The sequence below is a fragment of the Aquarana catesbeiana genome, linkage group LG11 (assembly GCF_042186555.1).
Source record: "Aquarana catesbeiana isolate 2022-GZ linkage group LG11, ASM4218655v1, whole genome shotgun sequence".
Classification (NCBI taxonomy): domain Eukaryota; kingdom Metazoa; phylum Chordata; class Amphibia; order Anura; family Ranidae; genus Aquarana; species Aquarana catesbeiana.
The window spans coordinates 47878342-47906031 of NC_133334.1; the positions used below are offsets into that span (position 1 = coordinate 47878342).

The window sequence follows — 27690 nt, forward strand, 5'->3', positions numbered from 1 at the left end:
TGATGTGCTATGTGCCATGTGCCCAGTGCCCTGATGTGCTATATACCCTGATGTGCTATATGCCCCGATGTGCTATATACCCTGATGTGCTATGTGCCCCGATGTGCTATTTGCCGTGATGTGCCATATGCCCTGATGTGCCATATGCCATGATGTGCTATGTGCCCTGATATGCTATGTGCCCTGATGTGCCCTGATGTGCTATGTGCCCTGATGTGCTATATACCCTGATGTGCCCTGATGTGCTATGTGCCCCGAAGTGCCCCGTGCCCTGATGTGTCCTGATGTGCTATGTGCCCCGATGTGCTATGTGCCCTGATGTGCTATGTGCCCTGATGTGCTATATACCCTGATGTGCCCTGATGTGCTATGTGCCCTGATGTGCCCCATGCGCTGATGTGACATATGCCCTGATGTGCTATGTGCCTGATGTGCTATGTGCCCTGATGTGCTATATGCCCTGATGTGCTATGTGCCCTGATGTGCTGTGTGCCCTGATGTGCTGTGTGCCCTGATGTGCTATATACCCTGATGTGCCCCGTTCCCTGATGTGCTATGTGCCCTGATGTTCTATGTGCCCTGATGTGCCCTGATGTGCTATGTGCCCCGATGTGCCCTGATGTGCCCCGTGCCCTGATGTGCCATATACCCTAATCTGCTATGTGCCCCTATGTGCCCTGATGTGCCATATGCCCTGATGTGCCATATGCCCTGATGTGCTATGTGCCCTGATGTGCTATATACCCTGATGTGCCCTGATTTGCCAAGTGCGCTGATGTGCCATATGTCCTCATGTGCTATGTGCCCTCATGTGCCCCGTGCCCTGATGTGCCATGTGCCCTGATGTGCAATATGCCCTGATGTGCCCTGTGCCCTGATGTGCTATATGCCCTGATGTGCTATATACCCTGATGTGCTATATACCCTGATGTGCTATGTGCCCTGATGTTCTATGTGCCCTGATGTGCCATGTGCCCTGATGTGCCATGTGCCCCATGTCCTGATGTGCCCTGTGCCCTGATGTGCCCCAATGTGCCCTAATGTGCTATGTGCCCCGTGCCCTGATGTCCCCCCGATGTGTCCTGATGTGCTATGCGCCCTGATGTGCCCTGATGTGCCCCGATGTGCCCGGATGTGCCCCATGCCCTGATGTGCTATGTGCCCCGTGCCCTGATGTGTTGTGCCCCGATGTCCTATGCCCTGATGTGCCCCGTGCCCTGATGTGCTGTGCCCCAATGTCCTGTGCCTCAATGTCATGTGCACTGAAGTGCTGTGCCCTAAAGTACTGTGACCTGTGCCCTGATGTCCTGTACCCTGATGTGCTATGTCCTGATGTGCTATACCCTGATGTGCTGTGCCCTGTACCCTGATGTGCTGTGCCCTGTACCCTGATGTGCTGTGCTCTGTACCCTGATGTGCTGTGCCCTGTACCCTGATGTGCTGTGCCCTGTACCCTGTTGTACCGTGCCCTGATGTGCTGAACCCTGATGTGTTGTGCCCTGATGTGCCCTGTACGCTGATGTGCTGGGCTCTGTACCCTGATGTGCTGTACCCTGATGTGCTGTACCCTGATGTGCTGTGTCCTGATGTGCTGTGCCCTGTACCCTGATGTGCTGTGTCCTGTACCCTGATGTACTGTGCCCTGTACCCTGATGTGCTGTGTCCTGTACCCTGATGTACTGTGCCCTTACGTGCCCTGATGTGCTGTACCCTGATGTGTTGTGCCCTGATGTGCTGTACCCTGATGTGCTATGTCCTGATGTGCTATACCCTGATGTGATGTGCCCTGTACCCTGATGTGTTGTGCTCTGATGTCCTGTACCCTGACGTGCTATACCCTGATGTGATGTGCCCTGTACCCTGATGTGTTGTGCCCTGATGTCCTGTACCCTGATGTGCTGTATCCTGATGTGCTATACCCTGATGTGCTGTGCCCTGTACCCTGATGTGTTGTGCCCTGATGTGCTGTGCCCTGTGCCCTGATGTGCCTTGTGCCCTGATGTGCTGGGCTCTGTACCCTGATGTGTTGTGCCCTGATGTCCTGTACCCTGATGTGTTGTGTCCTGATGTGCTATACCCTGATGTGCTGTGCCCTGTACCCTGATGTGTTGTGCCCTGATGTGCTGTGCCCTGATGTGCCTTGTGCCCTGATGTGCTGGGCTCTGTACCCTGATGTGCTGTGCCCTGATGTGCTGTGCCCTGATGTGCTGTACCCTGATGTGCTGTGCCCTTGGCCGATCTGGATGAAGTCCATGGCCACATTTTTGTCCCAGTCCAGCCCTGGTCACTTGGCATGGGCGTCATTCTGAGATCGCTTTGAATTCTTCTCTAATTGGAGGAGGTGGAGAGATGGGGCGCTGACTTCACATTCTCCTCCTTGCTCTGCATTCATTGAGAAAATACAAAGCATTCTCTAAATGGCGCTTGCACCTAGCAGCCAACCTCCTGTGTTTACAATGCAGAAGGGCCGCCGCTCCACCCAGGGAAGCAAGTGGAGATCACTGCGGTAGCTCTGTCTAATACAGTGATTCCAGCTTCGAGAGGGATCCTACAGGTATGGTATATACAGTACATGGTTACATTGGTTCAAGCTGGACCATTCTAACTATATGAAAAATATCCATACATGAAATTCCTCTTTGATTGAATTTTAGATGTGACATGCTTGCTGTTCCATATTCTATCATTGTACAAAATATCTGTTGGTGCTTTACACATCCTGTATAATAATATAGAAATGTGTAGATTAGCCACTAGAGGGAGCAAAAACTCAATTTACAATCATTCTGCTCCCCCTATCGCTAATGCACCGCTCATTTTAGCAGAGCTTTAGCTCTGTTTAAGCTGAGCTTTTCGGCTGCTAGCGGAGCGCTTTTAACCCCAAAGAAGGGGTTAAAAACTCCCGTGTTGCAGCACTTCCAAATCGCTTTCCAGGCACTTTGGAAGCACTGCCCATTCATTCCAATGGGCAGGGGGTTTTGGGAGCGCTCCCAAACCACCCCAAGAATGCTGCTTGCAGGACTTGCAGGACTTTTGGTACCGTCCCGCAAGCGCACCGCCCCAGTGTGAAAAGTCGCACTTGAATGAATGGGAATTGGTTTTCAGACGCTTAGCAGAGGCTATTTCCAGCGGTAAAGCGCCTGAAGACCGCCCAATGTGAAAGGGGTCTTAGCAACTGCTAAGAGAAAATATTAGCCACAAGAGGAGTATAGTGTCTGCAATGAGTCACGTGACTTATAGGGGGTCTACTTATAAAGCAGTGAATGTAACTTTCACCAAATATTCCAGGTACATGGTTCAGGAGAATCTTCCAGGTACATGTTTTTTACATCTTAATTGCCAGTGATTAATCCTGTATGAATGTATGGTGAAGCTCACATCACATCCACTGCTTTATAAATAGACTGAATAGGCTTGCATTGTGAGAAGGAGCAATACAGAATAGCCATTTTGTGGATTAACTCTCTTGAAAGAATATTTGGTTCTTGCAGATTCCTTTCACATGCTTAGCTAAGGAAAAAAAATAATTTAAAAGATGACATGTTCCTTTTAACGTATCTATGGAATGTATCCCTTGGGACTTTAAAAGTCAGTGACTGTATTTGTAAAAAAAAAAAAATATATATATATATATATATATATATATATATATATATATATATATATTAGAGCTGCACGATTAATCATTAAGAATCCAAATCGTGATCTTTTTCCCTTCCCGATCTTCAAAACAGCATGTCAGGATTCTTTCTAACAAGTGCAGAGAGTTCTCAGGGCTGGGGAAAAAAAAATCCAGACAGCCTGCCAAGTTTTATCACAATACAGGAATAAGTATCAACAAAGTAGCTCTTTGTTCTTTTATCAAAGGAAAGAACTCCAGCGTGTAAATGAATGACGTTTAACCATTTAAAGACCAAACCTTTCCTGACATTTGTTGCTTACAAGTAAAAATCATTATTTTCTGCTAGAAAACTATTGGAACACCCAAACATGATATATTTTTTTAGCAGAGACCCTAGAGAATAAAATGGTGGTCGTTGCAATATTTTATGTCACACCGTATTTGCACAGCGTTTTTTCAAACGCAATTTAAAAAAAAAACACTTTAATGAATAAAAAAAAAAACTAAACAGTAAAGTTAGCCAAATTTTTTTTTATGTATAATGTGAAAGAAGATGATGTTACACCGCGAGAATCGTGATCTTTATTCTAAGCAAAAAAATCGTGATTCTCATTTTAGCCAGAATCGTGCAGCTCTAATATATATGTGTGTGTGTGTGTGTGTGTGTGTGTGTATTTTTGTATTTTATATATATATATATATATATATATATATATATATATATATATATATTCTCAAAGATCTATCAAAGCTTTTTTGACTTTTTATATTTTACTTTTTTATACTTTGATCATTTTTTATTTATTTTTTGTACAAACATAGTCCCTGCATTTTAAAGTCCAAAGGGATACATGCATTCCATAGGCATTCCATGGATAGTTACAATTAGGGATATGGGCAGTGCAAAATTGTGGACCTTCTCACCCTCTCTCATTTTTATTATTCCTTTTCAAGGGACTTGCATATTGCAACATAATTACATTTTATTCCTTTTCTGTAATCTATAGGGGACACAACACCATCCAATGAACACGTATGTCTAAGTGATGAAGGGAACCCACCGGCTGTCACGCAGGATCGCGGTACTTCAACAGACACCCCCTGTCGACGTCACAATGCCACTCAGGGTGCCAATGACCCCTCTGGGCGTTCCAACGCTCGAACCCGCTTGGACCCTCATCGGGACCGTATCCGCTACCAGACTGATGTACGACTGGAGCCCACAGAAGAAATCTTCCTCACTCCAGTCCAGAGATGTTCAGATCCTCCAGAACCAGAAAGACCCTTCGTATCCCAGACTGGACCCTGCCGAATGTCCGTCAGCTCAGATGCAGACGTTAATGTCCGACCCCCCAATTCAGGCAGGCAGCAGCTGTCCATCAGTGAGGAAGAGGAGGAAGGAGAGGATGGGGTGGGCTATCTGGGTTGCCCTGGAAGAGTTGGTGGCCCTCGGGGACTACAGAGGTCATCTGTCAGCTCAGACACCAGTGGACTATCTTATGACTCCGTCAAATACACGTTGGTGGTTGACGACAATGTACAGCTACAACTGGTCAGCCTGCGGCAGTGTTATGCGGGGTACAGCGACGACAGCGACAGCGGTACCGTCTACGATAATTGTGTTTCTTCGCCTTATGAGTCTGCCATAGGCGAAGAATATGAAGAAGAGGAGGATGAACACGTGGGGGCGACCGGGAGGGAAGGGAACAGAGTCCGAAGGTCCATGTGTCTCTCGGACACCTCTTCACCAGACGCCGATGTCTCCTACTCGAAAAAATTCCTCAACGTCTTCATGAATGGACGGTCGCGATGTACGAGTGAGTGAACCATACAGAATATGGCCCATACGATTGTTTGTTTTATCTATGTATCCTTGCATTGCCAACTGTAAATTTATTTTATTTGTTTTTGAGCAAACACAAATTTATGTTTTATTTTTAATGGTATTTTTTTTAATAAGGGTTCATGCACACAAAAGGAGCCTTCTCTGGCTAGCAACCATAGGTGTGTGCAGCCTATTGCATTAGGGTGTGCATCCTAAAGCTCAAACACACATGCATGTGTGTGTGTGTGTCTACATATATATGACCCCGGCAAATTTATCTCCCTGTCGGCACAGTGAAAGAGAACAGCATAGACACTTCTCTTATGGCAGAGTCGGTAAGAGGCAGATCTTTCACATGTTCCTGCTGCTACACAGAGCGATAATACTCATGCGCATGGGGTGATTAGGGTGTGCCTGGGCACACCCGGCACACCCTGTGCGCATGCCTATGCTAGCAACTGATTTATAAGTGACTCACAATTAAAATTGATAACCTTCCACCTGACCAGTCCTGTAGATGTGGTAGCTGCATTAATTTTCTCTTTTCATACCTTTTTACCATTTATTTTACCTTGTTAATCCAGCTTCCTGTCCTAGGGTGACAACCGTACTGAGCAGCTTTGTCACCTTAGGACAAGGGAGTGTGTTAGGACTACATAACATTGTGACAGATCTACATAAGACCTTCCAATTTTCTCAATAACAGGGGTAGGTTTTTGTAGTCTAGAGATAGCAGGGAACAATGCTAACTGATAACCTCCTGTGCTTTTTGCCCCTGGACTATCAGCTCACCAGATTTCTGGCTGGATGAGCAGTTATTTATTTATTTTTTTGCACTTATCAAACTGATATATACTTTCATTTGTATATTTAACAGACAAAAAGGGAGCAAATAAGAAAATATGTATTGTTAGAGTTTACTTATACTTTAAAGCAGGGGTGCAAAACTCAATTTCATCAGCGTTATGTTTACCCTCAACGAGCCATAGAATTGTATTATTCTTATAATAATTCTAAGCAGATGTCCAGAGCACCCCACTTCTCTTACATCAGATGTCAAGAGCCCCCCACCATCAGAAGTAAGGAGTCCCCCGCCCTTCCTTACATCACGGTGCACCCCTTATACCTTATGCTGCTGCAAGGAAGAAGCTGGGGGTGGAGCTGGGAAGCAGAAAGTGCAGGGTCTGAAGGAGGACCAGAGTTGGGCTGGAGTCAGCTGCCAGGGAGAAGACTGGGGAGGGAGGCTGCAGCTGCACAAAGAGGCACAGGATCTGTAGGAGGTGTACTGTCCTCCGCTGCTGACTTCTGAGACGTGGGGACAGAGGCGAACCTCTCTGTGGCTGCACAGAGAAACGCAGGATCTGGAGGAGTTCTGTCCTCATCTCTGCTGCTGACTGCTGAGACAAGGTGGAGATAAATGGGGGGGGGGGGTGCCAAAGCTGCAGGAGAGGTGCGAGGTGCTGTTAGTCAGTGGCTCAGTCATTTCCATAAAGGTAGAATTTTTAGTTTGTATGCATTTAAAAATCATATGGCAAAGTCATCTGCCGTGTCAAGGTGCCTGTATTCAGCGTGGTCCCCACTTTATTCTATCAGAGCTCTCACACTGGGATATGCTGTATACAACAATAGTATATAAAAATCAATCCTTACCTAGAGGTTACCCAATCCTCTTTTGAATGTATTGTAATATGCAAGAACCAGATATGCAGCCACAGACCATGCATGTGCATACACCCAATACAGCTAAAAAGCACCATGGCAAGTGCTCAGTCAAGTCATGACCAACTAAGGTTGTGGACAATAGTATGGATTAGTAACTGTTCAACAAATGCTATATTCTCAAAACCAACAAACTATGTTAGGCAGCAAAAGAAACCTTACAGTGAATCATTAGTTTGCCATTGCAGGGCGAAAAAAAACAGGTTCACTTTAATGTTAGACCTACCAGATGAACATAGTCACCTTTCCATCATCTGCCTCTCCATTTACTTGCTAGGAACAAGGAGAGGAAGCCATCCACAAGCTCCAAGTCATAGCTTGGGCTGAGAATTCTCTTTACGATCCTTTGTGATGGCACTGGGCACCTGATTGACCAGTCAAGGAAAGCTGCTGGGGGGAAGCGAAGCAGACCACTTGCTTCCTCTACCTGTAAATAGAGATGAGTTTGGAAGCGCTCTGGACTCATCTCTAATCCAAATTTCGAACTCCTACTTTTTTTTGTACTCCAGTGAGCGGCAGATTGGGTAATTTCCTGTCCTGCAGCTCACATGAACTTGTAGGTGGGGTGCAGCATGGTGAGGAGTCAATAATTCAAGCAGGCAGGTGCAATAAACTTGTATTGAAGAAATGCAGTAATGCCGTGTACACACGAGCGGAATGTCCAACAGAAAAAGTCAGACGGAAGCTTTCCATCGCCTATTCCGATCGTGTGTGTGCCTCATCGGACTTTTTTTTTTTCGGGAAAACCGCTCGTCTGTATGATGTTCCGACGGACCAAAAACGACGCATGCTCTGAAGCAAGTACAAAACGGAAGCTATTGGCTACTGGCTATTGAACTTCCTTTTTCTAGTCCCATCGTATGTGCTGTACATTACCGCATTCTGGACGGTCGGCCTTTGATCGGACTTTGGTTTGACCGTGTGTAGGCAAGACCGCTTGAATGGGATTCCGCCAGAGTTCCGTCGGAGAAACCTTCAGAGTTTATTCCGACGGCAAAACCGGTCATGTGTACGTGGCATAAGAGTTCACAACACAACTGGGAAAGCTACCCAGCCAGGCCCACTCACAGTTCAGTAGCGTGACAGTAGTAGATTCCAGCCGGAATGACAGTGTCTGTTGAGTGGGGACTAAATGCGGTTTGGCCATCTGGTCCCCAATCGGGAGAATGCCCAGCCCTACGCTTAACCTTTAAGTCGGGAACCTTTCCCTAGCTCTGTTACAGTCTCTCAATGACGGGGTACCTGTCCCTACTCTGTTCATTTACCAAAACGCGTCAAAACCCAGGAGCCAGGGCCTTGCAAAAAGGCTCTGCCTAGCACAAGATGGCTGCTTGAGTCACGTTGGGTGCCAGCATCCAAAAGGATAGCTTCCCCAGTGACCCAGGAAACCATAGAGGAACCTTTTTCCCCCTGACCTCCTCTCCAGCAACAGGGCAGCTGCGGAAGAGCACCACCTGCTGTAGAGAAAGTAGACTACACCTGCCTACAAGCTCTTCTCTACCTGTAAGTAGCAAGTATTTCTGTTCACTCCCTGCAGATGAATAAAATTGTGGGACAGAGAAGGGACAGTAAGTATTGTATGGGCAGCTCCATGGACCACCATTAAAGTGTCTCTGTTGCTTTCCCTACATGGCAAAGTAAAGGTTCGAACTAAAACCCTTTGCTGCCAAGGATGTGTTCTACACATCATGGCAGTCAAGAGGTTAAAACAAGCTGACAAATGCAATATTTCTATTCTGTTCACCTCTTTTCTCATAACTTTCTATTAAAAGTGACCTGGGGCTGTAGAGGTACAGAAAGTCCTTACACTAATCTATAGCAGCACCGATATCGGAACATAAACAATACAGCAATTAATACATTGTGAGCACGCTTACATGGAGGCTACCCTATTAACCTTCTTATCACCATCAGGATTTGTTTATAGAGCTGTAATAGATCCATAGGGAACATACAGCAAGTTAACATAACATTGGATTGTATGGCGAGCAACACCATTTGTGCAGCCAGGATTGGGCAAATATAGGGCCTAAGGAAATAATAACACATGCTGTGTTCTGACAGAGAAGATCCTTGGGAAAATATCTATGTGGGTGAACCCTTTCTATGTAACATTTTTAGTTCATACCTCCCAATTTTCTGAAGTGGGGGACAACATTAGCACCCAAACATATATGTTCCCTTTGCAGATCTTGTTATGCTTAGTTCATCTTAAAATATACATTGCCACACAGACATCTCCAGCGGTCCACAAGAGCAAAAAGGGTGTTTCTAAAAACTAAGATGCCCTCTCCATACCAAACAAGTCCCATTGTTTTTGCAGAGCATGTTAAAAAAAATGATAGTGTCTGAGAATATGCAGACCAGTGATAAAAGTGGATTGGTGTACACCAGTGGTCTCAAAACTGCAGCCCGGGGGCCAGATCCGGCCCTTTGCTTGCTTTTATCTGGTCCTTGGGGCATTATTTGCCCCATTGTCAGCAATAGTTGGGCATAGTTTCTGCCACTGACACCAACAATGGGGCACCGTTCCTCCCACTGATATCAATGATGGCGCACTAATTCTCCCATTAACACCAATGATTGGCCACTATTCCTCCTATTAACTTCAATGGTGGTCCATTATTCCTCCCATTGCCACCAATGATGAGACACTATTATTCCCATTGATACCAACGATGGGGCACTATTACTCCCCCTAATACCAATCGTGGGGCATTGTTTACTCCCTTTGATGCCAGGACATATTCTACTCCTACTGGCCATTGTACGGCCCCCCTAAAGTTTGAAGTACAGCAAACTGGCCCTTTGTTTAGAAAGCTTGTAGACCCCTGGTGTATACAATAAAACAAATACAGGGATTTAGGACCAAGGGACTGTCCCTCACAGTGAGAGCTGGGACCTTTACTAGATGGATCCTGAGCATGCTAGGTCCAATGGGCCGATCGGTGTGTATATGACCAAACCTTTTTTCTTTTTTAAGGTTTTGGTGGAGTAGGGAAGGGTTAGAACTTCAAGTTTCTATTGCTAAGTCCAGGGAAGTGCAATCCTGGGCTTCAGTGGTGCAATATTGGATAATGTCTAAACAAATTCTAAGGTTCAATGGTCCTAGTAAGGCTGCTGTTGCCAGACAGGGTTACCTAACTTGGATACCCAGAATCAGAATCCAGAGAGAAAGATGGCATGAAGAGCTCCAGACTATCAGATAATTGAATGAAAAGAACAAAACGTTTTGTGGGGTGAAACACTTCCCCTTTATCAGGGCTTAGATGGACATACCCTTGAAAGGACTCAAATAGCTGCCAGATCCATTTTTGATTCTTTATCACTCACACAAACATGATAAATCTTGCTTATTGTGCTATATGAGTCCTTATTGGAATATGTACAAAATCTCAGCACTGATGAGGGGGAGTGCTCAAGCCCCTATAACGCACGCATTTGATGTACATTTCATTTATTTGACGATCCATTAAAGTGATTGTAAGGGTTTGTTTTTGTTTTTTTTTAAATAACAAACATGTCATAGTTACCTCCACTGTGCAGCTCATTTTGCACAGAGTGGCCCCGAACTTCCTCTTCTGGGGCACCCGGCGGCTCCTCCCCACATCAGATAACCCCCTAGGAGAAGTGCGCTCCCGAATCCAGCATTTGCGTCCATAGACACGAATGCCATACTCAGCCCTGTCTCCCGACGCTCGCGTCATTGGATTTGATTGACAGCAGCAGGAGCCAATGGCTGCGCTGCTATCAATCTATCCAATCAAGAGTGGAGAGAGGGAGAGCGCGTCTCTGCCGACAGAAATACAGGACTCAGGTAAGTAAAACGGGGGGAATGGGGGGCCGGTCACTGCCAGGTGTTTTTTCACCTTAATGCATTCTAGGGCTTTACAACCCCTTTAAGTTTTCTTGAACCTATTTTTGGTCTGGTGCTCTTTATGCCTTCTTTCTTATTATGCATTCTAAATCTGGGTATCCAGGGGCGACTGGGTGATATAATACTGGCAAACAATGGGTACCTATGAATCAGGACATTTTTGAAGAGTAAAGTAGTCCATTGGCTGCTTCATGGATATAGGAATGTTTTTGCCTACTTGGAATAGTGCAGCAGTCATTGTTTCAAGGATATCTTGACTGATGACATCATCAAGCTGCACTTCTAGAATGGTTTAACTGGTCATATTGTACGGGAAGTCCTTATGGATGTTCTTGTATATTGGCTTTTGGGAGAAATTAGAAAACAAGAGCCCTTAGTCCCGGATCAGAGTGTCATGTACCTGATGGGAGACTGAAATGATGAGGTAGGCCTGTCTTGTATCTCCAGCCCAGCTCCCACTGAAGATGGAACAGAGGGTACCAAGGGACAGAAGGAACACGAGTTCCGGTGGGTGTTGATAGGAGTGCTTGCAGCAGGTGATGCGGTCCCAGGCAGGCTGGCAGAACATCAGGTCAGGAACAGTAACTGTGCATGGAGATCCAGCCGAAGCTAAAGAGGCACTCCGCATGGGCTGCAGGTTCCAGATGTGAGGCATGTCAGAGATCCAGCAGACTTAAGAAAGAAACTCACTGTGGTAAGCAGGGCTGATACAGATGACAGCTAGGTAGGCACTCGAACTGGATGTGGGAACAGAGCCAGGAACAGAAGTGTGGTCACGGGGATAGCCAAGGTCAGCAACAGGCAGGCAGCTAGGTACAGAATCACAAGGCAAAGACGTGTCAGGAACGGAACCGGGGTCAGGAACGGAACCGGGGGCAGGAACTGGCAACAAGGCAGAGTCAGGATCCAAGTTCAGGTCAGAGGCAAGCTGAGTCAGAAACAAGGGAACAAACAGAGTAGTAGTTGGACACAGGGAGTAGCTGAAAGACCAATCAGCCCTTAAACATGAGAAGGAGCATCCCTAAATAGCCCTTCTGGCGTCAACATGCACGGAGTGCGTGCCTGTTCACTATTCTGCTAAGATTTCTGTGCATGTGCATTTCTGTGAGCCAAATGTCTAATAGGCATTCTCTGACACAGAGGTGCAAAGGCTGGCAGAATGGACCCCTTCCATGTCCCTTGTCCCAGAGCCTGTAGTATTTCTGCCAGTGTTGAGGCTGCTTTAGTAATAATTACGCTCTGGTTTTATGGTGTTGTTTTGGGTGCTCTTAGGGCAGCCGGTGATATGTTTCTTAGAGGCCCTCAGTTTCTTATCTCTTGCAGGTGCAGATTCATTTGGCTTGTTTTCATGCCTGATAAATGGGGAGGAACGAGAACAGACGCATCGAGCCGTCTTCAAGTGAGTAAGACTATTCTTGGTCCTAAATATATTTTAGACGTTTCATGTCTTGTTCAAAATCCTTGGCTTTTTTGTTTAGCGCTGTTCTCACTAGGGATCTTGTCTATACACAGTTTTTTTTCGCAGTTTCCTCACAGTGCCCAAAAATCTAAGAAAAAAGGTCAGTCTGACTGCACATACACTATATTGTCAAAAGTATTGGGACGCCTGCCTTTACGGGCACATGAACTTTAATGGCATCCCAGTCTTAGTCCGTAGGGTTTAATGTTGAAGGCCTCTTAAGCCCCTATAGGGAAAGAGAGCCTTGACTGATGGGGGCATGGCCAGATGCTAGGCAATGTGGGTGAATGGTCACCAAGGATTGGTCTAACTATGGGGGATGGGCTGGGCCTAACGTGGCTGAAAGAGCTGCCCACCCTCCCACCCCTTTTGTCTTTATGCCAGCATTAAAGTTGCTGTAATGGGCTATGCCCTTGATGGAAAATTGGAAGTAGGCTGTCTGGCCAGCACTTATGGTAAGGACGGGCCTCTTTTGGAATTCAAATAGTTAATGTTTAAGCATGCTCACAGTACAAATGTGACTGGCACTGGTTTAAAGTGTTCACATGTTATGTGTTGGAATTTAAATAAAGCTGTGGCCTTGCCCTTTCCAACCTAATGGTTGTAAGCGTGTTTCTTAAATGGGGTGAGGGGGCAAGGGTGGGGGATTTATCCCATTATGTTACAGTTGATTTGTACCTAGGCCCATTGCGCTTCAGCAGTCATGAGTTGGCCCACCCTTTGCAGCTATAACAGCTTCAACTCTTCTGGGAAGGCTGTCCACAAGGTTTAGGAGTGTGTCTATGGGAATGTTTGACCATACTTCCAGAAGTGCATTTGTGAGATCAGGCATTCGTGTTGGACGAGAAGGCCTGGCTAGCTGTCTCTGCTCTAATTCATTCCAAAGGTGTTCTATCGGGTTGAGGTCAGAACTCTGTGCAGGCCAGTCAAGATCCTCCACCCCAAACTTGCTCATCCATGTCTTAATGGACCTTGTTTGTGCACTGGTGTGCAGTCAGGGGCGTAACTACCACCATAGCGACCCATGCGGGCGCTATGGGGCCCGCAGCCGAGTGGGGCCCAGTGAGGATAAGAGCACCGCACAGTCTCCCAGCCAGGGGAAGGGAGAGGAAAGGAAGAGGCAAGCTGTCCGTATCAGCAGAGAGCTGAATTGCCCGATGTAAGAGCTTTCATTAGAACTTCCAGTGTTCCCGGGGCTCACGTTACATAGCTCCACCTTTTGGCCCGGTGCCTTTGATAGACAGAACGCCGATCCAATGCGGGACGTGTGACGTCATCAAAGGCGCCAGGCCAAGAGGTGGGGCTATGTGACGATGAGCCCCAGGAAGACAGGAAATTCAAATGAAAGCTATTACAGCGGGCAATCCCGCTCTCTGCTGATCCGGGTGTCTTGCCTCTTCCTCTGCATAGGTGGGGCTGTATGGGGCACAGGTCATGCTGTATGGGGCACAGGTCACGCTGTATGGGGCACAGGTCATGCTGCATTGGGCACAGGTCACGCTGCATTGACACTAGGGCAGCTGTGGGGGGGGCTGTTTGCAGGGGGGCCCCATACAACATTTTGCTATGGGGCCCTGCTATTTCTAGTTACGCCCCTGTGTGCAGTCATATTAGAACAGGAAGGGGCCATCCACAAACTGTTCCCACAAAGTTGGGAGCATGAAACTGTCCAAAATGTCTTGATATACTGACACCTTGAGATTTCCCTTCACTGGAACTAAGGAGCCAATCCCAACTCCTGAAAAACAACCCCGCACCATAATCCCCCCTCCACCAAATGATTTGGACTGGTGCACAAAGCAAGGTCCATAAAGACATAGATGAACGGGTTTGGGATAATGGAACTTGACTGGCTTGCACAGAGTCCTGACTTCACCTGTGGGAGGAATTCGAGCGGAGACTGCAAGCCAGGCCTTCCTGTCCACATTCGTGCCTGACCTCACAAATGTGCTTCTGGAATAAAAGTCAAACGTTCCCATAGACACGCTCCTAAGCGTGTGTTTCCAGAAGAATTAAGCTGTTACAGCTGCAAAGGAGGGGGCAACTCAATATTGAACCCTACAGACTAAGACTGGGATACCATTAAAGTTTATCTGCGTGTAAAGGTAGGTGTTCCAATACTTTTGACAATATAGTGTATGATTTGAATTAGATGTTGCAGGGACATTAGGTGGTAAACTCCTCTTGGATAGTGACTGATGTGGTTTGTTCTGTGTACTTGGAATTTTCTAACACTGTATATGAGGTCTGCCTGGAAAGGATCCAGCCATGTAATATGAAAAGTAGAGCCATTTATTGAACAAGATACAAGAAGCATTGTACATAGGACAATGTCCCTCAGTCCCCTTAAAAGTAGGCACCTTGGGACCTCACATGAAATCTCAGACACAGTCATTTTTGGAGTCCCCAGATTAGCTTCTAGTTCTCGTACTGTAATGCCCCGTACACACAACCGGATTTTCCGACAACAAAAAACGTGGATTTTTTTCCGAAGGATGTTGGCTCAAACTTGTCTTGCATACACACGGTCACACAAATGTTGGCCCAAAATTCCGAACGTGGGAACGCGGTGATGTACAACACGTACGACGAGCCGAGAAAAAGGAAGTCCAATAGCCAGTTCAATAGCCTTCTGCTTGAATCAGAGCATGCGTAAACCTTTGTGCGACGGACTTGTGTACACACGATCGACTTTCCGAGAACAAGTTTTGTTGTCAGAAAATTTGAGAACCTGCTCTCAAACATTTGTTGGCGGAAATTCCGACAACAAATGTTCTATGGAGCATACACACGGTTGGACTTTCCAACAACAAGCTCACATCCAACATTTGTTGTCGGAAAATCCTATCGTGTGTACGCGGCATTAGTCTCCAATCTTTGTTGATTGCATCCCGTACACGTTTAAATTGATACTAAACCTACACTTTATTTTACAGTATCCCTTCTCTTTATGTATGTAGATGACGGCACTGTAATGCACAAAAACATAAGCAGGAGGAGCTTCTAATCCTCTGCTGCTGGTCACATGTAAAAAAGAGTAAAAATAAATAATTATTATTATTATTAAAAAAAAAAAAAAAAACAAACTGTTTTCAGTTGTCATACAAATATATATATGAAATCAAATCTTTATTATTTTTTTGGCAATAACACGTAGTGGATGGATTTCTGCCAGTTACAGGCTGTATCACGCCCCTCCAGCCTGTGTCTTAGAATAAGAGGGAGGTGAAGCCTCCATGAGTCTACATGTAATAATGTAATATCCCACCCCCATTCATAGGCGTGCACTATGTGTGTTGCTGATTTCTCCCCCCCCCCGCCCTAGAATTGCTGCTGACTTCCCTCCTCTCCCCCCGACTGCTGAGATGTTTCAGGATGGAGAGCGGGGGAAGAAGCTAGTAAATCATTCACTTGCACACACTCACTCACTGTGTCCATTCATAACTGAAGCAATTCGGTTTATGAATGAACAGGAAGCCACTCAGCACAGAGGACTTCCCATTCATTCTCTGCCCCGTGCAGCCGAGGGTGCAGAGAAAGGCATGTGTGTTTGAGCTTTGGGGTGTACACCCTAATGCAGGGGTAGGCAACCCCCCGCACTGGTGCCGCAAGCTGTACGCGAAGCCTCTTTTCCCAGCACTCGACTCCCTCCCCATCTGCAGAGCAGTGCAGGGAAGTGTCAGTGAGACATTCCATGCATTCCAATTTCAGAGTTCCCCACACCGCACCTGCACTGAGGGGGGGCACGCCGTCCCCAAACTTTGTAAAAGATGGGAAACAACAACATCCTCTAAATTTGCTGTAGCTGCGATCGTCAGCTTTTTTGATAGGGAAGAGATTGGGTCCAGTTCTGCTAGGAGGGGACGGTCCCTGTTTCCAGGAGGAGGAGGAGGACTGCCTTGGCTACTGCTAAACCAATCACAGTCCTGCTAGCCCTGTCCACCATATAGAGAATCAGGTGACAGTTTGTGGAATTACTGTTGAGCTTCTGGGAATTTTGTTGAAATTATTCCTGAACCTTTGCGTCACTTACTACTGAACCCCGGAACTCTTTGTCCCTTTAAGCCACAGCCAGTATTCAGTGCAATAAAAATCGCACCCAACCACTTTTTCTCAGCTGTGGGGGGCCCAACTTATGATCCTGCACACAGGCCCACTGCTTTCAGAAAATGCCCCTGACCTGAGCTCATCATTGTGCATCCATTCCATATGCTTGTATGTGACATCACATACATCTCATACATCTCATACATCCCATACATCACATACAGGCAACGTGGGCTGAATGCGAGTGGTGGGTCAGCAGGATGAATGTGCCAGGACAGGTAGATGTGTCTCATCTCTGCTATCTTTCACCACTCTGCATATCACGCATATCATAGATGAGAAAAGGGTACAGCGGTGGAGCAGATGAGCAGGAGGGGTTCAGAGGTGGGGCAGATGTGCAGGGAGGTACAGTGGTGGAAGATATGAGAAGGGGGTTCAGTAGTGGGACAGAATAGCAGGCGGGTACAGTGATGGGCCAGATAAGCAGGGGGGTTCAGTGTTGGAGCAGGAAAGAAGGGGGGTAGAGCAGTGGGGCAGATGTGAAAGGAGATGTATTGGTGGGGCAGATGAACAGGGGGAACAGTAGTGGGACAGAAGAGCAGGAGGGTACAGAGGTGAGACAGATGTGCAGGAGGTACATTAGTGGGGCAGATGAGAAAGCGGGTTACAGTGGTGGGGCAGATGAGCAAATGGGTTCAGTGTTAGGATAGATGAGAAGGTGATTCAGTAGTGAGACAGAAGAGCATGGGGGTACAGTGGTGGAGCAGATGTGCAGGGAGGTACAGTGGTGGGGCAGATGAGAGAAGGGGTACATTGATGGGGCAGATGAGCAGAGAGGTTACAGTGGTGGAAGGGATGAGAAGAGGGTTCAGTGGTGGGACAGAAAAGCAGGGAGGTACAGTGATGGGGCAGATGAGCAGGGGGGTACAGTGGTGGTACAGGTGTACAGTGGTGGGGCAGATGAGCAGGGGGGTACAGTGGTGGTACAGGTGTACAGTGATGGGGCAGATGAGCAGGGGGGTACAGTGGTGAAACTGATTTTCAGGGGGGGCAGTGATCTGAGGCGTGAGAGCGCAGGATGTTAACCCCTTCCCGCGGAGCGTACGCAGATGTGCGTACTCGGCTTTCCGGGGTTATACCGGGATAATGCCCACAGCTGCAGGCATTATCCTGGTACTGTTTTTTTAGAGCCAGCGATCGGCTATTCAGTTATAACAACCGATGCGGCTAAAAGCCGTTCGGCTGTTATATCGGAGGAGCGGGAGGGGACGTGTTATAGTGTCTACAAACTATGGTATATACAGTATACTGGAGTATTTATTTATTTAATACAGTGATCAGTGCTAATACTATACACTGTCACTGTTCTAATGACACTAGCTTGGAAGGGGCCAACATCTAGGGGCAATCAAGGGGTTAATTGTGTGCCTAACAGTGTGAAATGTGTGTAATTTTGCTACTTTCACTAATTCACTGCACACAGTATCACAGTACTGAGCCCTGTGTTTACTAACAACACAGGGCTCTGTACATCCCAGAATGCATAGCAGGGAGAAAAATCAGCCACATTGCTGCTCCATGTACAGAGCCCTGTGTTGTTAGTAAACACAGGGCTCTGTACTGTGATTCCCTAAGCCAATCAGCAGGCACCAGCCATAAGTTATTGAACGGGACTTGCTGACTGACTTGTGCTGCAATGAATTACAGCACAGATGGGGTGGCGGGCGCGCTTTCCTTACCCAGAAATGCCGGATCACGTACATGCACAGCAGGGCCGCCCTGCCACAGTGAAAAGTGTAGGCGGTGGACGGTCCACTAGCGGTAAATCAATTTATATTTCTTTAGCACTTTTCTCCCTGGTGATTCAAAATTCTTTATCTGCTGTTGGGGCACATGGTGACGCAGCCATATTGGGCTCTCTCAGTAAAATATTATACTTGGGCCAATTTTTAAGCAGGACCCAATACTGCATGTCTCACTCAAAACGCTGGTTTGATTCTATTTGTTGCTACCCTAAAAAAAAAAAAAAAGTCTTTTCAAACCCACATTTACTGGACATTAAACGCTCCATTACATCCACTTTCCTAGATCACATGTAGAATCGACCATAAGGCCTTACCCCAAGGCAGCAGCCCAGGCCCCAATAGTGCCCACCACCACCTCCTTTCAAGCTGGGCACTACTCTTTGGAAAGGATGTCTTCCTACCCGTCCACATCTTCACCTACTTACAAACAGTGACTGATTAAGTAAGTCCAGCACAATCTCCTCCCTCAAAGAGCAACTCTGGAGTGTGGAAGGAAACCAGAGTACCTTGAGGAAACCCACTCAAAGAACAGCGAGAACATCCAGCAAACTCCATTGCAGATAGTGTCCTGACCGGGACTCATACCGGAAACCCCAGTACTGCATAGAGGAAGTTGTACAGAACCATGTGCCCGAGTGTTGTAGTTCTCCCTGGAATGCCTCAGAGCAGGATGCTAAGTCTAGTTGCATGTGGATTATAGGAGGTTAAAGTGAGTGAACAGGCTGGGATCAGTGGCAGGAAGTGTTATTTTTGTTCTCACTTTGTTCCTTGGAATTGATCTTTAATTTAAATGTGTAACATCATTAACAAAGGTTTATTGATTGATGTAATATCTTAACACAGATATTATAGAGAATGGGGATAGAGAATTTCCAGGAGACTACAGTTAGACAGACCAGACCAAAGTCACAGGGCACAGCGATGACATCATCACATTGTACTCATGATGTCACTGGTTCTGGAGCACTAGCCATATAAGAGTTCTTCCTTCTTGTATTTTAAGAGCTTTAGGCCCCAAAACTGTGATATTGTAGGTAGAAAAAGTATAATAGAAAAAGTATAAAACCTGCGCTAATATATGACTTCAGAGTAAAAAATATAAGCAGCAAAACCTCCTGTGAGACATATACACAGTAAACCAAACATAAAAAATATAGGATCACGCTAATCAATCAAAAAGTATGAGTGAAAATAATTATAAACAGTCCCCAAGTGATGTGATAGTAAATTAAATAAAATTCCTGATGTGAATCTTCACTATCCACCACCTTGTAATGATATGAGCATCAGTGCCTCCACCAACAGCTGAAAAGCTCACTTACTTGCTCCTGTTGTCCCCTCATTACAAGGGATCGTTTGCGCTTCTGGCTTTAGCCCAGCCAAGGCCTTTCTCCAGATCCGGTTTTCCTTCTAAGCAGGATCACCCCTTGGCATTGTGTTATAAGTGAGAGTATTTTTAAGCTGCAGTTTGTCTCTAAACAGCGGTCAGTTCTCCAGCGTGCCGTTCTTGCATCACATTCAGACCTGATTTGTAGCTCAGCTGAACGATCCTCACAGGTGATGTTGGGTGGGACTGCATCTTCTGGTCACAGGACCCTTTGCTCTGTTCTGCTATTCTTTCCTCTTGTGTGCAGAGAGTCTGATACAAGCTGAAGATCCTATCTAGGTGATACAGGGGCACCGCTGGGTGTGCTGGGGTCCCTGCTCTGTATAGCTCCTGAGAGAAGTGTCAGTGGTGGATGTGAGTGTGATGATATCATAGGTGTTGGATAAGCCTTGTGGACTGAGATAACCCTTGAGTGTTAGTGGGATAAGCCAGCCTTTTTCAACCAGGGTGCCCTGGGGTGCCTTGAGGTTTCTTCAGGTGTGCCTTGGCAAAATGCCTAAAAATTGCCCAAAAATTGTATACAAACCAGCATGTGGATGAAGTCTCCCTTTTGGGTTTTCATTGTGCACCATTACAATCCTCTAGCTGCCAGCGTCCTAACAACCATTGGCATAATCAGTTGATAAGGAGGATGTTAGTCATCTGCATAGCATCCTTGTTTGACCCTCTCCTGCCTCTCTCCATCAGCTTTGGGGTCACATTAGCTGAGTGATGGAGAAAAACAGAGAGAAGAGAAACACTGGAATACTGGTCAGTACCAGTTTGCAAAAGTATATTTGCTTTGGAAGAATAAATCACCTCTAACGTTGGGCGTCCTACGCGTGTGGATTTTATGTAAAACTATTAGAATAGTTTTTAAATTTTAGAATGGGGTGCCTCGAGACTGTCCATAATTTTTGAAGGGTGCCTTGACTGAAAAAAGGTTGAGAAACACTCAGATAGGCAATGAGGGGAAATCCTTCCAGAGGGGACATCAGCAGGGCTGGACTTACTATTGGGCTTGACTGGGCTCAAGCTCATGGGCCCCGGAAACCTGCCAAGAGCGGCCGAAAGCCGCCTAGAGAGGCCGAAAGCCGCTGAGATACACAGAACATCTGGCTCTGTATCTCAGCGGCGCCATTTTTAAACTGAAAGGCTGCAATGACAAGTCTGCAAATGACACTGGAGCAAGGCTACACTGACACTGACAAGCCTGCAGATAGACACTGATAAGGCTGCATTGATGGGCATTTAAATGTAAGTTTTTTCCTTAAACTTCCCTCCTAAAAGTTTTTTTCCTTAAAATTCCCTCCTAAACTTGGGGTGCGTGTTATATGCCGATAAATATGGTAATTATCATTTTATCCATTTTTATTGCTTTTATTAATCGTGGACCCAGGACGAATACCAGTACAGTATCCCCCACTTATACGCTTATATATTATCTACTTTTGTGAGTAGCCATTTGGCTGTTTTGTCTTGTCCAATTAAACAGAAGTTCTTTAATACTGCACTGAGTCTGGCGCACCTTGTCCTTTTCTATTTCTGTTTTATAGAGCTGTGCATATGTATAGAAGGGTAGGGCCAGAAAGTGACTCAAGCCCAGGGGCCCCCACCACCCTAAGTCCTGCCCTGGACATCGGTGGTAATAAAAGTCCAGCAAAAGCTTTAATCCTTCCACACTCTGCTAAAAGTTATTCAATTTAATTTGTCGTCTATGTCCCAGTTTGACAGATATCCCATCCCAATCCTTGTCCCAGTGACGGCAGACAGAGGGCCTGACTCCTTCTTTTTTATTTATTAGCTATGCCCTGCCACCAATTGCTGTAGTTAAATGGAGCTCACAAGCTGAGACATTTTCTTTTCAGTCTTAGTTTATTTCAAAATAAAGATATAACCGAAAGATAAGGTACTGTATAGTATAATATTGTATACATTATATACATGACAGAAAAAAACTGTATTAACACCTTAGGTATAGAGGCTTGTAATGTATTAGTAAACTAACATGTGTGGGGGAATCAACCTATAACCACCTTTAAACTTTTGCGTGTTTGTGTTATCAGGAAATTCCTCCTCGTCGGGCTGGAACGCTGTAGAGATCATTCAATCATTTGTTATAAATATTTAAGTTGTTGAGCAATTCTGGAAATATAATCTTTTTTATATATATTTGAGTGACTGGTTCAGTACTTAAAGAAAGAAAACAGAGAAAAAGGGATGAGTAAGAGCATGTGAAGAGATAGGGGATGACAACAAACGTGGGAAGCACCCCGACATGGCTAATCAGCGGGTAGGGACGGGGCATCTCTGATCCATATAAGGAAGTCATCAGAGTATCGAAACGTCGACTATGAGGTCCAAGTAATGGAGAACTGTTCCTCCTTCCCTGCTTCCTGTGCCAGCAAACGCTCCAGATCTCTTATCCGATCCACCTTGACAGCCCAATCCCCCAAGGAAGGCACATCCACTGTTCTCCAATGTCTGGGGATCACTGTCCTGACCGCGACCAAAAAGTGGCGCAGTATGTCTTTTTTAATCAACTTAAGTGGGCCCGGAAGCATAGATAGTAGGGCTATCTCTGGTGTGGGCTTAATTGAGGTCGCCATCAGCCTGTTGTAAAGATCAAAGACCTTTTGCCAGAATTTCCGAATTGGAGGGCATGCCCACCATATGTGGAGCATTGTCCCACTAGAGGACAGGCATCTCCAACAAGTACCTGAAATAGAGGGGTTAAATCGTTGGATAGTCACCGGGCATCTTTACCATCTTGTTAATAGCTTAAACCCCTTTTCTTGATTCTTAGTTGCCAAAGAGATCTTATGTGTTAAAATAAAGCTTTTTTGCCAATCAGCAGGGGAGATGGAATGCTGTAGATCTGTTTCCCATTTCTGCGTGTTAATTGGAAGGTCAGGGGTAGATACATTTAATAGAAGGGAGTATAACAGTGATACTACATGTGTTGGGGGATCTGGCTGTAAGAGCAGCTCATCAAAGTCTGTCGGGTCGTCTAGGATTTCTGAAATGGGGGAGAAAGTACGTATGTATGATATTAATTGACTCCTTTGTAACCACGTGGTTGGGGGCCCCGCACTCGTCTGGGGAGGTATGTCCGGTCTCAAAGATGGGTCAGCGCGTAGTACCTGTGTCAAACGTCTATGACTATCCCTATTCCAGGATCCAAATCTCTCCTCAACCTTCGCCGGAGGGAAGGCCGGAGTCCCAAAAGAGAGGAGTCATCGGGCCCCGGGGTTTAGATAATTTACTCGTTAATAGCAGTCGGTCCCATATCTGAAGAGTCTGACGGGTAAGGGCAGCAGAGAGGGTACCACCTTTACGCCGAGTCATAGGTGTCCACGGCAGGGCGCAAAGATCAGCCTCATTGAGATGTTTTTCCAATTGAACCCAGCGCTTGGAGGAGGAGTGGTGAAACCAATCCACAATACGTGTGAGTGGGAAGAAGCATCTGGGACCTACGGCCCCCCCCCCCCCCCCCCGGGCCTTCGGAAGAATCATTGTGTCATATTTTATCCTGGGCGGTTTCCTTGCCATATAAATTTAGAAAAAATCTGGCGAAGCTTTTTGAAAAATGGGGCGGGGATGTGAATGGGTAAGGTTTGGAAAAGATAGAGGAATCGAGGGAGGACATCCATCTTTAAAACATTCACCCTACCCAACCAAGAGAGCTGTTTAGATGCGTATGAGGTCAGATCTGCTTGTGTTCTAAGAAGTAGGGGGGTAAAGTTGCTGTTGAATAATTGGGAAGCGTCTGTTGGGATATGAATTCCTAAGTAACGAATAGATGTGGAATTTGTCTTAAAGGGGAAGGAAGACGCAAGTTGTTGGAGAGCTGTTTCTGGGAGTGAAATGTTGAGTATTTCTGACTTACTATGATTGACTTTAAAGATACTAACATCTCCATATCTCTGAAACTCCTGCATAATGGAGGGTAATGAGACCTGCGGTTGGGTCACAAAGATGAGTAAGTCATCTGCAAATAGGGCAAGTTTAGTATGTATGGGGCCTATACTAACACCGTGAACTGCTGGGTTGTTTCTAAGGGCAATGGCTAGGTGTTCCATAACAAGAACTGAGACATTTTCTATACACAGAGTAACCATGATCTGATTTTTACTCTTGGTTGCAGGTTCATGCCTCGCCACCCAGGGGAGCTAGAGCTGGAGGCAGAGGATCCGCTTTATGTGGAGGTCCAAGCTGAGGATTACTGGTATGAGGCGTATAACATGAGAACTGGGGAGCGAGGGATCTTTCCAGCTTACTATGCAGTCCAGGTGACGAAGGAACCAGATCACTTAGCAGGTGAGAGGGCCTGCCCACTGGTTTTGTGACAACAGTAACATAGGGGAATGTGTCTGGTAAATATATGCTTAAAAGAAACCTACAAGGAGAAGGGAAGAGCATCCTGACAACCCTAATGGTCAATGAAAAGATGACCAGTATCTTCCATGACTCCCACCCTCGTACATGTCGCAACTTATTTTTGTCCAGATCCTCGTATCAATACCTGATGATAGAACAAGTATGGGAGACAGGCGTTCAGTATTTGTTGACTTAATTGGCTGCATAATTGTTCCATATCATATACAGTAGCAAAATTATTTGCTACCTGCTGTCCTGAGCCCAGTGACCAGTCTAGCCTGAAGGCCTCCTAAGTGCCTGAAGAGTGGTCAGCCACCCACCCACCCCTGGAATGCTGGCATTGGAAAGCCCGGCACAATAGGTTTATTACTAAAGAGTTTTTTTTTAGTTATGTATATCACCTAATTACCTGCCCATCTTCGCCCTCTTCATGTGATTAGCAGTCCTAGCTCGTAGAACACACAGTTTTTTCTGTTATACAATGCCGTAATCCTCACCCCCCCTTCCCCCCACCTAAATGATTAAACCAATGGGAGAAGAAAAAGGGAGAAATCTACTTCCCTGTCAGTGTCCATGTTACTAACCCAATGAGTGGCCACCATTCAGCCCATTATGTGGTCACCTTGGTTCATGAGGGGTGGTTTAATTCACATCCTTTGGTCTGCCACCACATTTTTATCCTTCCCCCATGTTATGGGTAGAGTACATGATGGATACTTCCATAGAATAAAGAGGTTCCAAGTAATTTCTTTACATTTCTAGAGTCAGATCCATATAACACAGGGATCACCCTACCATGGAAGGTATTATTTGAGAGCCCAACGTTCAGCTGTTTCTGTTCACTTTTATTCTGTACAGAAACACGAGCCTCTGATTGGGTGGATCAGTTTTGGGTGAAGTTCCTCGGTTCGGTGCAGGTACCATATCACAAAGGGACGGACGTTCTCTGCACCGCCATGCAAAAGGTGGGTACTGCATCCGAGTGGTTTAGAAATTGACAAAGTTCCTCGTAAAGGACAATGGTTCTGGGCCTCTCCAGTGTTCAGAGTGGTGTTATTTTTCGAGTGATTCTGAGTTGTCCTTTTTTTCAGATTGCTATGTCCCGTCGCCTTACAGTGCTGTCAAACCCGCCCTCCAGCTGCATCCTGGAGATCAGTCTGCGAGGGTTAAAGATTGCAGTGCACGGGGAGGACCCTCATGATCACAGCCAGGTAAGTAGATGTAACCGTATCAGGAGGACAGGCCTGTGGTATTCTGCGATTTTATGTTAGATTATTGGGAAAATTAAACCTTAAAGTGACATTAAAAATACATAATTGAATGAATTTTTTTTTGCAAGTAAAAAATTACCTTCTATTGCCTCCTCCAAATCTCCAGATTCTTTTTTTTGCTGCTGTGACCTGACTTCCTGTTAGAGGATGGCTACATTCATTCTCCATGGTCTCCCTGTACGTAGGAACGTAGCCACCCTGTCTTGCTCACTCCTGAGGTGGGCTATGGGCTTATTATTTATTACAGGTACTTATATAGCACCATCAATTTATACAGCACTTTACATATATATATATATATATTGTACATTCTTAGTCCCTGCTCTTAAGGAGCTTACAATCTAAGGTCCCTAACTCACATTCATACATACACATAATAAGGCCAATTTAGACAGGAGCCAATTAACTTATCAGCATGTCTTTGGAGTGTGGGAGGAAACCAGAATACCTGGAGGAAATCCATGCAGGTACAGGAAGAACATGCAAACTCCAGGCAGGTAGTGCCATGGTCCGGATTCAGACCAATCACTCTAGTGCTGCTAGGTGGAAGTGCCAACCACTTAACCACTGTGGAATTTGTCCATTTGGATGTCCGTGTTTTTATTTTTTCAATCTCAAGGGGAATGTAAAGCTAAAATACCATGCCAGTACTGCATGCCAAGTGTTTGGTGTCCGGTTATGGTGCAATCCTATTGACTTCAATGGGTGAGTATGGCAGGCAGCACCACTTGCCAAACTTGACGTGCCAAGTTAAAAATATTTAAACCAGCATTAAACCTAAAAGCAAACATGTATTATATTGCAGCTAACCAATTCCTAAATATCTGGCTGCATTTGTTTTTATTTACTTTTATTTTCACCTGGTGAGCCTGTAAGCTGCAATATATTACACTTTTGGTTTGGAGTTTAATAGAGCTTTAATAAAATTAGGGATGCACTGATATATCGGCCAGCAAAAATTATCAGCGAAAATAGGGTTATCTGTGTTTTGCCGATAGAAAAAAATTGCGGCGACCTAGCCACAAGTTTACGGTGCGTTTTTCATAGGTCATGTGAATCAAAAACCTTCATCAAAAACGCAACATGGATGTGTTTTTGATGCGCTTTTGCCACGTTTTCAGTGCATTTCAATGGGGAGGTGTGTTTTTGGTGCGTTTTTTTTTTTTAACTGACCATATATGCACCAAAAATGCGGCAAGTGGGATTTTTAACACTGCAACGAAAATGCAAGGGACCAGTGTGAAGACATACAGTATCTCACAAAAGTGAGTACAGTGACAACACTGAAGAAATGACACTTTGCTACAATGTAAAGTAGTGAGTGTACAGCTTGTATAACAGTGTAAATTTGCTGTCCCCTCAAAATAACTCAACACACAGCCATTAATGTCTAAACCGCTGGCAACAAAAGTGAGTACACCCCTAAGTGAAAATGTCCAAATTAGGCCCAACTAGCCATTTTCCCTCCCCGTGTCATGTGACTTGTTAGTGTTACAAGGTCTCAGGTGTGAATGGGGAGCAGGTGTGTTAAATTTGGTGTTATCGCTCTCACTCTCTCATACTGGTCACTGGAAGTTCAACATGGCACCTCATGGCAAAAAAAATCTCTAACGATCTGAAAAAAAGAATTGTTGCTCTACACAAACATGGCCTAGGCTATAAGAAGATTGCCAAGACTTCGAAACTGAGCTGCAGCACGGTGGCGAAGACCATACAGTGGTTTAACAGGACAGATTCCACTCAGAACAGGCCTCGCCATGGTCGACCAAAGAAGTTGAGTGCACGTGCTCAGCGTCATATCCAGAGGTTGTCTTTGGGAAATAGACGTATGAGTGCTGCCAGCGTTGCTGCAGAGGTTGAAAGGGTGGGGGGTCAGCCTGTCAGTGCTCAGACCATATGCCGCACACTGCATCAAATTGGTCTGCATGGCTGTCATCCCAGAAGGAAGCCTCTTCTAAAGATGATGCACAAGAAAGCCGGCAAACAGTTTACTGAAGACAAGCAGACTAAGGACATGGATTACTGGAACCATGTCCTGTGGTCTGATGAGACCAAGATAAACTTATTTGGTTCAGATGGTGTCAAGCGTGTGTGGCGGCAACCAGGTGAGGAATACAAAGACAAGTGTGTCTTGTCTACAGTCAAACATGGTGGAGGGAGTGTCATGGTCTGGGGCTGCATGAGTGCTGCTGGCACTGGGGAGCTACAGTTCATTGAGGGAACCATGAATGCCAACATGTACTGTGATATACTGAAGAAGAGCATGATCCCCTCTCTTCGGAGACTGGGCCGCAGGGCAGTATTCCAACATGATAATGA

At 45.8% G+C, this 27690-nt stretch overlaps 1 protein-coding gene across 3 annotated transcripts in view; it reads left to right on the forward strand.

The window, feature by feature from the left end:
* Positions 1 to 27690, forward strand: part of MAPK8IP1 (mitogen-activated protein kinase 8 interacting protein 1) — a 156983-nt gene that overhangs the window by 111145 nt on the left and 18148 nt on the right. For 2 of the 3 annotated variants that reach the window (XM_073604261.1, XM_073604263.1), the window contains exons 5-9: positions 4630 to 5439; positions 12367 to 12442; positions 23868 to 24040; positions 24959 to 25065; positions 25192 to 25311. In XM_073604261.1, coding sequence (XP_073460362.1) covers positions 4630 to 5439; positions 12367 to 12442; positions 23868 to 24040; positions 24959 to 25065; positions 25192 to 25311 — 1286 coding nt within the window. The remainder of the gene's footprint in view (positions 1 to 4629; positions 5440 to 12366; positions 12443 to 23867; positions 24041 to 24958; positions 25066 to 25191; positions 25312 to 27690) is intronic. The other variant, XM_073604262.1, reaches the window with a different exon arrangement.